The sequence below is a fragment of the Otolemur garnettii genome, unplaced genomic scaffold, assembly GCF_000181295.1.
Source record: "Otolemur garnettii isolate 467f Iridium unplaced genomic scaffold, OtoGar3 scaffold00068, whole genome shotgun sequence".
NCBI classification, from domain to species: Eukaryota; Metazoa; Chordata; class Mammalia; order Primates; family Galagidae; genus Otolemur; species Otolemur garnettii.
In genome coordinates this window covers 6784116-6795873 of record NW_003852463.1, presented here as the reverse complement: position 1 = coordinate 6795873, position 11758 = coordinate 6784116, and the positions used below count along the sequence as shown (strand labels likewise).

Genomic DNA, 11758 nt, shown 5'->3' with positions numbered 1-11758 from the left:
ACTGGACTCCCAATGGTCTCTTTTATGATCTGCGCTAAGACTATGTAAGGTCATCGGATGATTCAGATCACAAAGCCCCCGTTTTTTTCCCTACTCAATTTGCATAATGTCTTGTTCGCAAAGGTTCCAGTCTGGGGTCAGACAATCGGTGCTTGGGGGAAGTAAGCTTTCATCAAACGTTTACAGGAACCCTATCAGGAACAGATGGAGGATAGGAAAGGAGGAGAAATGATGAAAACGCTAGAGAGAAGGGAAAAGAGGTTATGGCAAAAGGAAAGGAAGGTGCGTGAGAACGAAAAAAAAGTCATGTCCGAAGCCTGGCCCTGTCCCGGCCCGGCCGCTAGCCCCCCCGACGCCGAAGCACGCTCACACCGCTTCTGGCCACCAGGTGGCATCCTTTGAACTTTCTCCCCACGAAAATAAGGAAGCGGGGCAGAGAGGAGGGAGAGAAGGCAAAGCACTCCCCCAGGCAAGAACAATTCGAAAACCCACCCCATAATATTTAAGATCTGGGACAAAGAACAGTCTGGACCAACTGCTTCAATTGCAAGACCTCGGCGCGGCCTCGGGAGCGGCGCGGCCTGGGAAGCGGCCGGGCGGCCGGAGCCCGGAGCAGCCCCTTTAAAAAAGCGGAGTACAGTAGTGGGATTCTTGAAACCTGAAACCTAGAAACAGAATCGAAGCGGAAATCAGAGGGAAAACCTTGAACTCCTCCAGACAATCGCTTCCGGGGAGTTTAGAGGGAGCGAAGGGGAATAAAGGACTGGAGAGGAGGGGCCCTCGGATGGCGCGTCCCTGAGGGTCGCGGCGAGTTCGCGGAGCGTGGGAAGGAGAGGACCCTGCCTCTCCCCGGGCTGCGGTCATGGCCACGGCGGAGCAGAAAGCCCTGGGCACCGGCTTCAAGTGGCTTTCCTTGGCCACTCTCGTGCTCATCTGCGCCGGGCAAGGGGGACGCAGGGAGGATGGAGGTCCAGCTTGCTACGGGGGATTTGACCTGTACTTCATTTTGGACAAGTAAGTGCCGTGAGTTGTTCCACGTCAGGCTAAGCTGGCGGTGATGCTTTTTCCGCCGGCAGGGTTTGTTGGCGGGGTCGCTTTGGGACAGGCGCGCATCTCCCGGGACCCGGCGGGACGCGGGAGGTGGCGGCGGCGAGCGCAGCGTCTTTGTTGGAGAGCACTCCTCCCATCCTCCGCTATCCGAACCCGCAGGGGAGGCGACGCGGCTCGTTTGGGGGGAACAAATCTCTTTCCTGCGACCGAGGAGTGTGCAAGGGATTTGGAGGATGCTGTAGACTAAGTTTCTGTGAATGCTTCCCATTTTGGTGAAAAAGGCTTGCTTACTAAAGGCAGAACTTGCAGACACTTTTAAAGTAACAATCGTAAGCAATTTAAGGTGAATGTCTAATTTTTTAAAACTCTGTCCCACAGAATCCACCGTTTTTGTTCCTGATAATATAATGCATGCTTTGACTGGCTAGCTGGTGAAAATATAAGACAGGATTTCTCATCCTCTGGCATATCCTGGTTTAAGCTTGGCGGTTCTTTGTTGTGGCCACTGTCCTGTGCATCCTACGGTGTCCAGCAGCACCCTTGGTCTCTCTCCACTTAATGCCAGTCACCCTCCTTCTTCTCCTTCCACTTTAGTGGTGATAACCAGAAATGTTGTCAAATGCCCTCTCCTTTGGCTTGAGAATCCTAGATGTAGGGAATACAAGCTTTTCGCTATTTGACTGGTGGGATGCCAGGGAGATGCAGGAACCCTGGTTCCCTAACTGAGACCGATGGTGTTTAGGCTTCAGGATTTGCTCAAGGGAGAGCCGAAGTCTAACCAATAAAACACTTCCCAAGTCCCCAAAGGTTTGCCAAGCCACAGTCATTCAAGGAAGCTTCATGCTATCTCCTAAAAACCAGCTTCAGTAATAAAAAGCCCCTCGCGGAAGATCCATGCTCATTAAATCTGTGTGAGCTCCCCAGTTCCAGGAGAGGCGCTTGCTGTTACAGCGGTGGGGAGATGGATTTCACAGACTGGAAAGTATTTGGGAGTTGGAAAAAGAGTCCTGAAAAATAAGCTGGCCAGCTAGACACCAAATGTGCTTTGCAGTTGCCTCTGGAGTTTGATTTTTCCGTAAAGGCTGTTTTGAACTCCAGATTCTTTGGATGAGAAGTGAGATTTTTTTTTTTTTTCAGATTTATGAGAAGGTGGATACTGAAAATATACTCCAATACTAAGAAATGGAATTTTTTTTTGTTACTTCTAGTGGCTGGGTGCACCAGCTCACAGACTCAGAGATGGTGTCTAAAAAGAGTTAGAGGTGCCTATCGTTTGTGCTTTTTAAAAAGCCAGTTCCAAAAGAGGGATGGGAAAACTTGGAAAAAAGGGACAGAAATTATTTATCCCTGAATGGAATGTCTCAATACTGTAGAAAATCCATTCTCCCCAGATTAATTTATAAATTGAATTAAACTTTTCAGTTGAAGTTTCGAGAGAATTTATTTTGATGGTGGGGATTGAACAACATAATTCCAGGCTTATCTTAAGAGAAAAAGCAGATGAAAAAAAATTTTGGAAAAAAATAATGAATATTTTTCTTTCCAACTATTAAAATATATTAGAGGCAAATTGACAAACAGGATGGTAAAAATCAAACAACAGGTGGACAGAAAAGAAAATCTAGAAATAGAAGTACTTATAGATCCAAGTACATGTAAGCATTGAGTGGAATTACAAATAAGTAGGTAGTGAATTCATTATTTTAAAAAAATAATGTTCTTGGACAGGTGATTATAACATGAGGAAAGAAAAAGGTTAGATTTATACTGCACACCACATACTAAAATAAATTCCAGAAAGACTGAAAATTTAAGTGTTTAAAATAAAATGATCAAAGAACTAGAAAATAAATGATGAATATTATTACAACCTCAGGTTTAGAGCTTTTAAAACATTACAAGGCAAGAACCATAAAGGAAAATATATTTTTGGTTAAAATTTTACACTTCTGTATGTAAAGCAATGCTGTAAATATAAGAAGTCACAATAACTTTTGCAAGATCACTCACTCTCTAAAGATTGATCTTAATATATAAAAGCAGTAAAAAAATCCCTATAGAAAATAGCCTTCCTGCATAATTCAGAAAAGAAAAATATATATGAAAGTCAATAAAAGAACAAAAAAGTTCACTAATAGTCAAACAAAAAAAAATCAACGCAACTTTTTTAAGTTGGCAAAGATTTTTAAAGAATTACAATATTAAGTATTGGAAAATTTGTAGGAGGAAGTCCTTTTCATATCTTACTAGTGAAACTATAAACTGGTACAGTCTTTCTAGACTTTTGCTTTCCAGTAGAACTTTCTAGGATGATGCTAATGTTCTATATTTGTGCTGTCCAGTAAGTAGTTGCTGCCCATCTGTGACTGTTGAGCACTTGCAATGTGGCTGGTGTGATTGAGGATTTGAATTTTTAATCTTGTTAAAATCTAATTAATTTAAGCTTAAGTAGCCATGTGACTACTGTATCAGATAGTGAAGACAAGAAGATAATTTGGCAACATGTATCAAATACTTTTTTTTTGCAGTTTTTGGCCGGGGCTGGGTTTGAACCAGCCACCTCCGGCATATGGGGCCGGTGCCCTACTCCTCTGAGCCACAGGAGCTGCCCTGTGTATCAAATACTTTTAAAAGATGAGGTGTCAGCCTTTTCATCTAGCAATTCCATGTCCTGAACAAAAAATCTAAATAGTCGCAACATGTACCTACATGTATGTATAAAGCTGAAAATTATGTGTATCCAACAATAGGACATTTACTAAGTAAGGTGAAACATTTAGATAGCATTCAGTATGCCTCGCATTTTATTCATGCTTGTAAACTATTTTAGGAGAAATATATGTATAATGCTTATAATATACTTTTAGGTGAAGTTACCCGACATTGCATGCATTGGGGTGGTGCCTATGGCTCAAAGGAGTAGGGGTCTGGCCCCATATGCTGGAGGTGGTGGGTTCAAACCCAGCCCTGGCCAAAAACTGCAAAAAAAAAAAGGAAAACAAAAAACATTGTATGCATTGTGATTCTACCTTTGTAAATAGTTAAACACACATGTGCATGTTTATATTTACCGAATATGGTAATAGTCTTACTCTCTAGAAGATCAGTTTTTACCTTTTATTGAATTTTCAAATTTTTCTGTAAAAAGTGTGTATTATTTTTATCATCAACAAAAATAAGTTATTTTGAGTTTTTAAAAAATTATGTCTGATGTAGAGAGGGTCTCCAACCAGCACCCTAAGTTCCAAGCTCCTCACTGTTATAAAGAATGTTGCTTCTTTTATATTTAATTCTGGAGTAAATTTCTAAATGTCCCGCAGGATCCTTTGAAGCACATTGGGGTCCCAAAAACTGCCCCAGAAAAAAACTAGTAGGGGATCTTTACAGGCATGTACCTTTACATTCAGATGGTTGCCTATGGCTTCCTTTCGTGTTCCTATTGCTTGAGGAGGGGGATGCTTTTGTGCTGAATAAAAACCTTGCTAGCACTTGGTATGATAGTGTTCATGCCTCCAACTTGCCATCTTGATCCAGGCTAATTCGTCAGTTTTTTGAGGCCACAGCTGGAGGATGGGTCAGAAGGGAGCCATCACAAGCCCCTGGGTTGTTTCTAAAGACAAGATCTCTTGTCCTAGAAAGAACTTCCTCAAACAGTGCTGTCCAGCACCCAACCACAGCAAAGTGGAAAGGGAAAGAATGCTGACTTGTCTTTTCTTTGGGCTTCTAAGATCCTTCAGCTGGCAAGACGCTGTCTACAGGCTGAAACCAAGAGCTCACAGGGGACGGGATGCACCATTCTTCTCCCCATCCCTGTGACTCCCTTTCCCCTTGTGACTGATTCTCTTTTCTGGGACATTAAATCTCATTTCATTTTAACTTTAAGCAGGATGCATCTCTGGCCTGGAGGGAACCCAGATTATACATTTAATGGAATGTCATGTTTTCTCAACCAGGAGCAGAGACTTCATAATGATAACCTAGAAAATACCACAGTAACACAATAGGGCATTATTAGCGGCTTTGGCGACTGGTCTGATGGACTGGGCTGCACAAGGCTTTATACTGATGGAATTTCATGTTCACTTAAACATGCTTTTCTGGTTATAGTCAGGAAAAGTAGATTGCTGGGAATTCAGTCACAGATTTGAAAAGTTAGATTTGGAAGGCCTCTGTTCAAAAAGGAAAAATAGCAATGGAGCAGGAGGCTCTTTTAAGTCTTCCAGGGGATCTTCTAAGATTAATGCATCCATTTGACCAATCCGCACACATGAATGTGCCTTTCCCCTCCCCCAGGGTCTTTCTGTGGTTATAGTATACATTTATGTATCATGTATTGGTCTATTTTATATAGAGCTATTAGTTACTTAAATGGAGAAAGTGGATTTTGCATCATGAGTCTTAGGGAAGTGCTGGCTATGTTATATGGTACCCTAAAGACTTCACATGTACGTATATGTGTTATATGTTAGCTGTGGGGAGAAGAACAGGAGGAGTAGAGGAGATGGTGGGCTGACCTTCCAGCACCACAGCCTGCCATTTATTTCCTGCACCTAAGAAATCCTTATGTTTGTAAAGGAACTCACAGGCTCACCATGTGCTTTTTCCCCATTAAAGATCTGAAAGATCCCCTCTGTCATTTCTTTTCTGTTCAGTACCAACTTTGTCCCCTTTACAAAGGGACTCCATCTTGCCAACCCCCCAGACCTAAGTGCAGTGGGCACAGTGGATGTCCCTCAGTGGTACTGATCTGTAGAACCACTACTAGTTGTTATTCTTCAGGGACAAGGTCATTAGACTAGGAACTTCGACACCAGGTATTGTATTTTCTGGGAAAATGCTTCCTGGGTTCCTAGCTACTAGTATACAAAAGAAACTTTGGAGTCAGAACTTATATGACTCTTACGGACAGTTCTGCTCTCTCACCAGGGCTCCAAAGATAACCTTGTTTGGTAGGTAAGGCAAGCACAATTGTCCCTGATTTGCAAATAAGAATACCTTTGTTCAATCCACTTGATTAAGTGACCTGCCCAAGAACCTAGGATTAGATCATGACAGAGCCAAGATGATGTCTATGCCTGACTCCCAGCCCAAGTCTTTCTGTTCATCTCTGCCTTATACAGTTGGGCCATAATGAGAAGCACATGGTAATACAACTAGAGGAATGCGGTGGATTCCAAGATTTTTAATTCCAGGAATTAAAAATCCCTGCATCAGAGTTTCAGTAAATCATGGTGCATAAGATAATTAAGGTTACTTAGCTAAGAGATACCCCTCCACTGTTAAATCAGCTGTGGTTAATTGGAAGTTTCAGGGATTCCCAAACCCTGTACCCCAGAAAGATGCTTCAAAGATCTGAAGGGTTAATTGATGAATCAGTCCCTAAGGTATGTTCAGGACATCTTTTTTTTTTTTTGAGACAGAGCCTCAAGCTATCCCCCTGGGTAGAGTGCCATGGCATCACAGCTCACAGCAACCTCCAACTCCTGGGCTCAAGCGAGTCTCCTGCCTCAGCCTCCCAAGTGGCTGGGACTACAGGCACCTGCCACAATGCCCGGCCATTTTTTGGTTGCAGCCATCATTGTTGTTTAGCGGGCCCGGGCTGGGGATTTGAACCCGCCACCTTAGGTATATGTGGCTGGCGCCTTAGCCGCTTGAGCCACAGGCGCCGAGCCCAGGACATCTTATTATGATGCATTTAAATATCCAGTAAATTAGTAATTTGTTCAGACTGAATCTGATGGAAAAAGGAGGTCTGTAGATGTGTTATAACGTATAGATGTAGCTCGCTTTCAGAAATACTTTGGAAGATGGCTTAGATTCTGCAAAATTGGCTCCATCTAAGGACACAAAGAGCCCATTAGAAGGTACCTTGAAAATACTATGATGATAATCTTAAAAGGCATCAGGAAAAAAATTATCAGGGCCAAGAATTTCTTTTTTCTCTTTTTTAATTGAGATAAACTCTGTGGTTGGCTTTAAAGCTTCCTCCAGTTAGGTTCCAGGTTTGGAGAGGGTGTATCAAGCCAGGCAATAGGTAGTAGAACTGCTTAAAAATTAGCAGGTTTGACATATGGGTCAAAAATAAAAATAAGGCAAAAGTGTTTTTGTTTTGCCTTGTGTTTCTGTCTAGGTCAGCCAAGGAATTACTTCTACTTTCCTTAGCTGTGGAGACCTGGTAAAACTCAGCATCAAGCTGAGAATAGAATCCAGGAGGGTTGGACAGAGGAAGACACCCTTCCCAGTACAACCTGTAATTGTCTCCAAATGCTAAAGAACTCCGGTGGTCTGGGAACAAATTCTGGCATCCCAAGGGAGACTTGGCTGTCACATAAATGCAAATGGGATTTCATTTATGCTAATTTAGAACGTGTGTCTATTTTTGGTGTGCAGCCAAGAGACTGGATCTCACTTCTCTCACTGATTACTCTGTAGCAAAACTCAAAGAGGGTAGTTGGCCATTCCCTGACATGTTTTTCAGACATCTCATGTTCTTCCTGAAAAAGTAATTGGATTTATTCAATATGATTTAGCTGATTCTTTCATTCATTTGGTATACATGACATTCTCACTTCTGATCACAAGTCTGTATACCAGGAAAGGCATGGATAACGCAGTGTCTGTTGGAAGTGATGTCCTGTCCTGAGAGGTACAAGGAATGAAAAATAAACAGGAAGTAGTCCTAGACTCTTGGCTTTTTATGGAGGAAGATGTTAGAAAGATTCCAGGCAGCCAAAGCTTAAGGCTGCAATTGGGGTAGGAGCCAGATAAGGTCAATGTTAGATCAATAAGACCAAATAATAACACTTACTGAGCACTTGCTACCTGCCAGGCACTTTGCCCATACAATCCTGGTTAGTCTTTACAACCCGCATAAGGTCTGTACCATCATAATCACCATTTCACACATGAGGAAACTGAGGTTTAGAGAGGTTAGCCAAGGTCACTCTAAGTAGCAAGCTTCCAGCTCATGCCTCTCTGACTCATGATCTACATACAAATATGAAAAAAACTTTAAATGGGAAAGAACATTGAATCAGTCTGAGTAGGATAGATTATACTGGATAACAAAACCCAAGATCTGTTACACAAAACAACAAAGGTTTCTTGTCTGAATTTACTCTACATCTGATGGGGTCAGTAGGGGCTCTACTCATGGTGGCTGTTCTGGGAGCTGGACTGGTGGAGACTCCTTCGTGACACCTGCTGCCACCATCGTGGCTACGAGGGAAGAGAATGCTGGAGGATGTCTCCCTAGCTGTGAAATGCTTCAGGGGGAAGTGACATGCTCCCTTCCACTCAGCCTATTAGCCAGATCTAGTCATATGGACTCACCTTATGGAAAGGGATAAGAAGAAATCTAATTCTCCCATCTATCTAGAAGGAAAGGAAAGCCAGATATTGCAACAAAAGCTTTTACTGCAAACACCATAATTTTACCTTGCTGTGGCCTGAGTGAGAAAGAAAGGAGTAGTTATTGAGAGAGGGTAAAGAGATAAGATTTCTGGGAAAAAGCCACTTTTGAACTATGTCTTGGGTATACCATATTCATCAACCTGTGTTACTGCGGGAGTTATGTGTCACACACGTAGGAGGCAATGAAGCCTCTTGCTCTTTTCCTTTCTCCCTCTCCCCCATTCTCCTTGTATTTAGATGAAACATTCAACATCCAGTTTAGTGAGCAAGGAATTAAATTAGATTAAATGGAAAGTAGAAATAGAGATTCAGCATGCTCCTTTGCCACCTAGGTATTACAAGAATATACTTGAAAGATAAGAATCTCTTTTCCCACAGTTTTTGGAGTACAAGGAGATTTAAAAGGCTGGGAATAGAACAACCAGTGGGACAGGGAACACTGCAGCAGCAAAGCTGAGAAGATGAGGAAGCCCTATATTACAAGAGGCTGATTCAAAGTTTGAATCAAGAATGTCTGTGCTTCAACTAGTGTATCTCAATGGGGGGTGCTGTTGGCCTTTTGGGAGGCAGTCTTTTATTGTGAAGGACACAGTATCGTGCTTGGCATCCCTGCTCCTTGCTTTCAAAATGCTTTTCTTTCTATTGTAATGGCCAACACATAAATGCCTCTACATCTATTTAAAGGGGTAGTACCACCCTGATTGAGAACTCTTGACTAAAGGAGCACAGAATAGAGTAAGACATGCTAATAGTGTTGATTCCTAGCCCACAAGGGTCACCACTGAGCAGGGAGAGCATTCGTCTGGAGGAATAAGTGGGGAGACTTCAGTGATGAGAGGACCAGTGGAAATTGCAGACCTTGGTAATGAGTATGTTAAACTAAAAGTTCTCAACCAAGGGCTAGATCAGCTCTTCAGAGACCTGAGGCAGGCATGTGTATTTTAGAAATGCTTCCCAGGTGATTCTGATGTGGGTCTCTCTCTCCCACAATATGTCATGAGGCTGAACAGGAAGACAGGAAAAGTCAACCCATAATGCTGGCCTTTCTTCTTTGTGGTGAAGATTCAGCTGAGGCAGCACACCCCTCAGAACTGGACTCCAAGCACAGTCTCACTTTAGATGGGGGGAGAAGAATGCAGTCGTGATACAGAGGAAGAAGAGCAAAGGTCACAGGGCAGCCATGCTTTGTCTTTCAGTGCTAGGTCTCGCTGGGTGCATGTACATTTAAGCCTAAGTGTTTGCTAGTCTTAGACAGTCCTCTGCTCCCTTTCTGTCAAATCTCCATGCACAAAATGTGTTTCAGTGCTTCACAGGAATGAACAGAGGCTCAAACACAGGGATTAAGTGGGCCAACTGTGGAATCAGGCATCTCTGGCTTCAAATAATTGCTCAACCTTTCACCAAGTATTGTTATCTTGAAAAATTATTTAGCCTCTCTGATTGTTAGTCTTCTCATTAATATAATAAGTATTAGCACTTTTGCTTCACATAAGTGTTATAACGATTAAGTATAATTAATACTTTTAAACAAGCATTTGGCACATGAGTGCCCAAATGCTAGATTGTGATGGTGATAGTGATAGTGTAGGTGATGGTGATGGCGGTGGTGATGGTGGTGACTGTGATAGTAATGATGATAATGATGATAATGATGAATGATGGTACTGATGGTGGTGACGGTGGTTGTAGTGATGATGGTGATTGTGAGGGTAGTGGAAGTGATGGTGGTAAGGATGTTGGTGATCATGAAAGTGATGATCATGATGGCATGATGGTAGTAGTGGTGATAGTGATGGTAGCCATGGTGATGATGATAGTGATGGCAGTGGAGATGGTGGCAATAGGAATGATGGTCATGGTGATGCTAATGACAATGTAGGTGGTGGTGGTGGTGGTGGTTGTGGTGGTAATTATCCCTGGAGAAAGAGGATGTGACCCTCTAACAAAGGACACCTGCCTAGATTCCAAGCCAGACTACCTGGCTAGGATAAGGAATATATCAGTTGAATTCAATAGTTATCAAACTTTGCTAAACTTCTGGAATTACAAAATGTCTAAGACATGCCACAGTTGACTCACAGTTTAATAGAAGAGACAAAGCACTGGGGAAGCAGTTCATGAAATAATCAAGTTTGGTTGATATGAGATGGACTGAGGAGGCTTCACAGAGGAAGACTTTGGATCTGGAACTTGAAAGTTGAGCAGGATTTTGTCAGGAGACAAGGTAAAGAAAGAGGCAAGATATAGGAAAGAAAAGTGACACGTACTCTTTGTGATATGAATGTGACAGAAATGAAATTGGCAAGCTTATGTGTGTGTTTTAGAAATACATATCTACCATCTATTGTTGTAATGGGAATGAGGAAAAAAGAATTAATGAAATCAGGTGCTTCTTTGTATTGAGGGTACAACAGGATTGAACAAGCAATTGCTGTGAGTGAATTGGAAAGAAGAGAGTAGGAAACATGTAGGTGTCAGAGGAAAGAAAAGCTTAGTGTGGATGTGTGGAGTCTGAACACGTGGGACATTTGCATGGACATGTGGTATAGATGGTTGAATTGATATCCTGGAACTGAAGCAAAAGACTTGAATGTTGTTAACCCCATGGAAGTAGTTGAAAATATGGGTACGGATAATAAATAATATCAAGATAACATTAGTATTTTAAAGTGTCAAGAAGAGGTGGAGTTGAAGAGGAAGATGGCCAGGGTCCAACCCAGAGGAATTGCCAACAGGTACCATCTGGGCAAAAGAAGAAACAGAGCTGAGAAGGACTAGTCACAACAGTCAGGAGAGAACCAGTAAAGAATTGTAGCACTGAGGCAAGGAGGGTCAGAATTTCAGTGGAGGGATGATCATCTCTAGATGTTTTCCTCTAAAGTTATCTCTTCCTCTGTTTCTAGTCTTAGTGGATCATGGTGTCATCAGCCCAGCCGTTTAAGCTAGAGAACTGGGAGTAATCCTCTTTCTCACCCTGCAAGGCCTGATGACATCCATCTCCCACATCTCTCCTGAGTCTGTGCTGTGTTTTACCTTGACACTGCCTTAGCTAAGGCCTTCGCCATTTTCACCCAGTTCATGGAAACATTCAGTAAATTTGTCTCTTTGCCTCCTTTCTCTACCCTTCCCTCCACCTGTATTCTTGTTTTTTTAATTAATTTTTTTAAATTTTTTTCAGAATATTAGGGGGTACACATGTTTTATTTACTTATTTTTTTGATTGAGTCAGAGTTATAAGCATGCCCTTCACCCAGGTAGTGTACAGTAGGTGTGACTTTGCCTATCCCTTCCCCCT

At 42.4% G+C, this 11758-nt stretch overlaps 1 protein-coding gene across 1 annotated transcript in view; it reads left to right on the top strand.

Annotated features, from left to right (window-relative positions):
• Positions 1-495: 495 nt before the first annotated feature.
• ANTXR1 (anthrax toxin receptor 1) overlaps positions 496-11758 on the top strand; it is a 241927-nt gene continuing 230664 nt past the window's right edge. Inside the window, exon 1 of the mRNA XM_023515283.1 lies at positions 496-1014. Coding sequence (XP_023371051.1) covers positions 863-1014 — 152 coding nt within the window. The 5' untranslated portion in view covers positions 496-862. The remainder of the gene's footprint in view (positions 1015-11758) is intronic.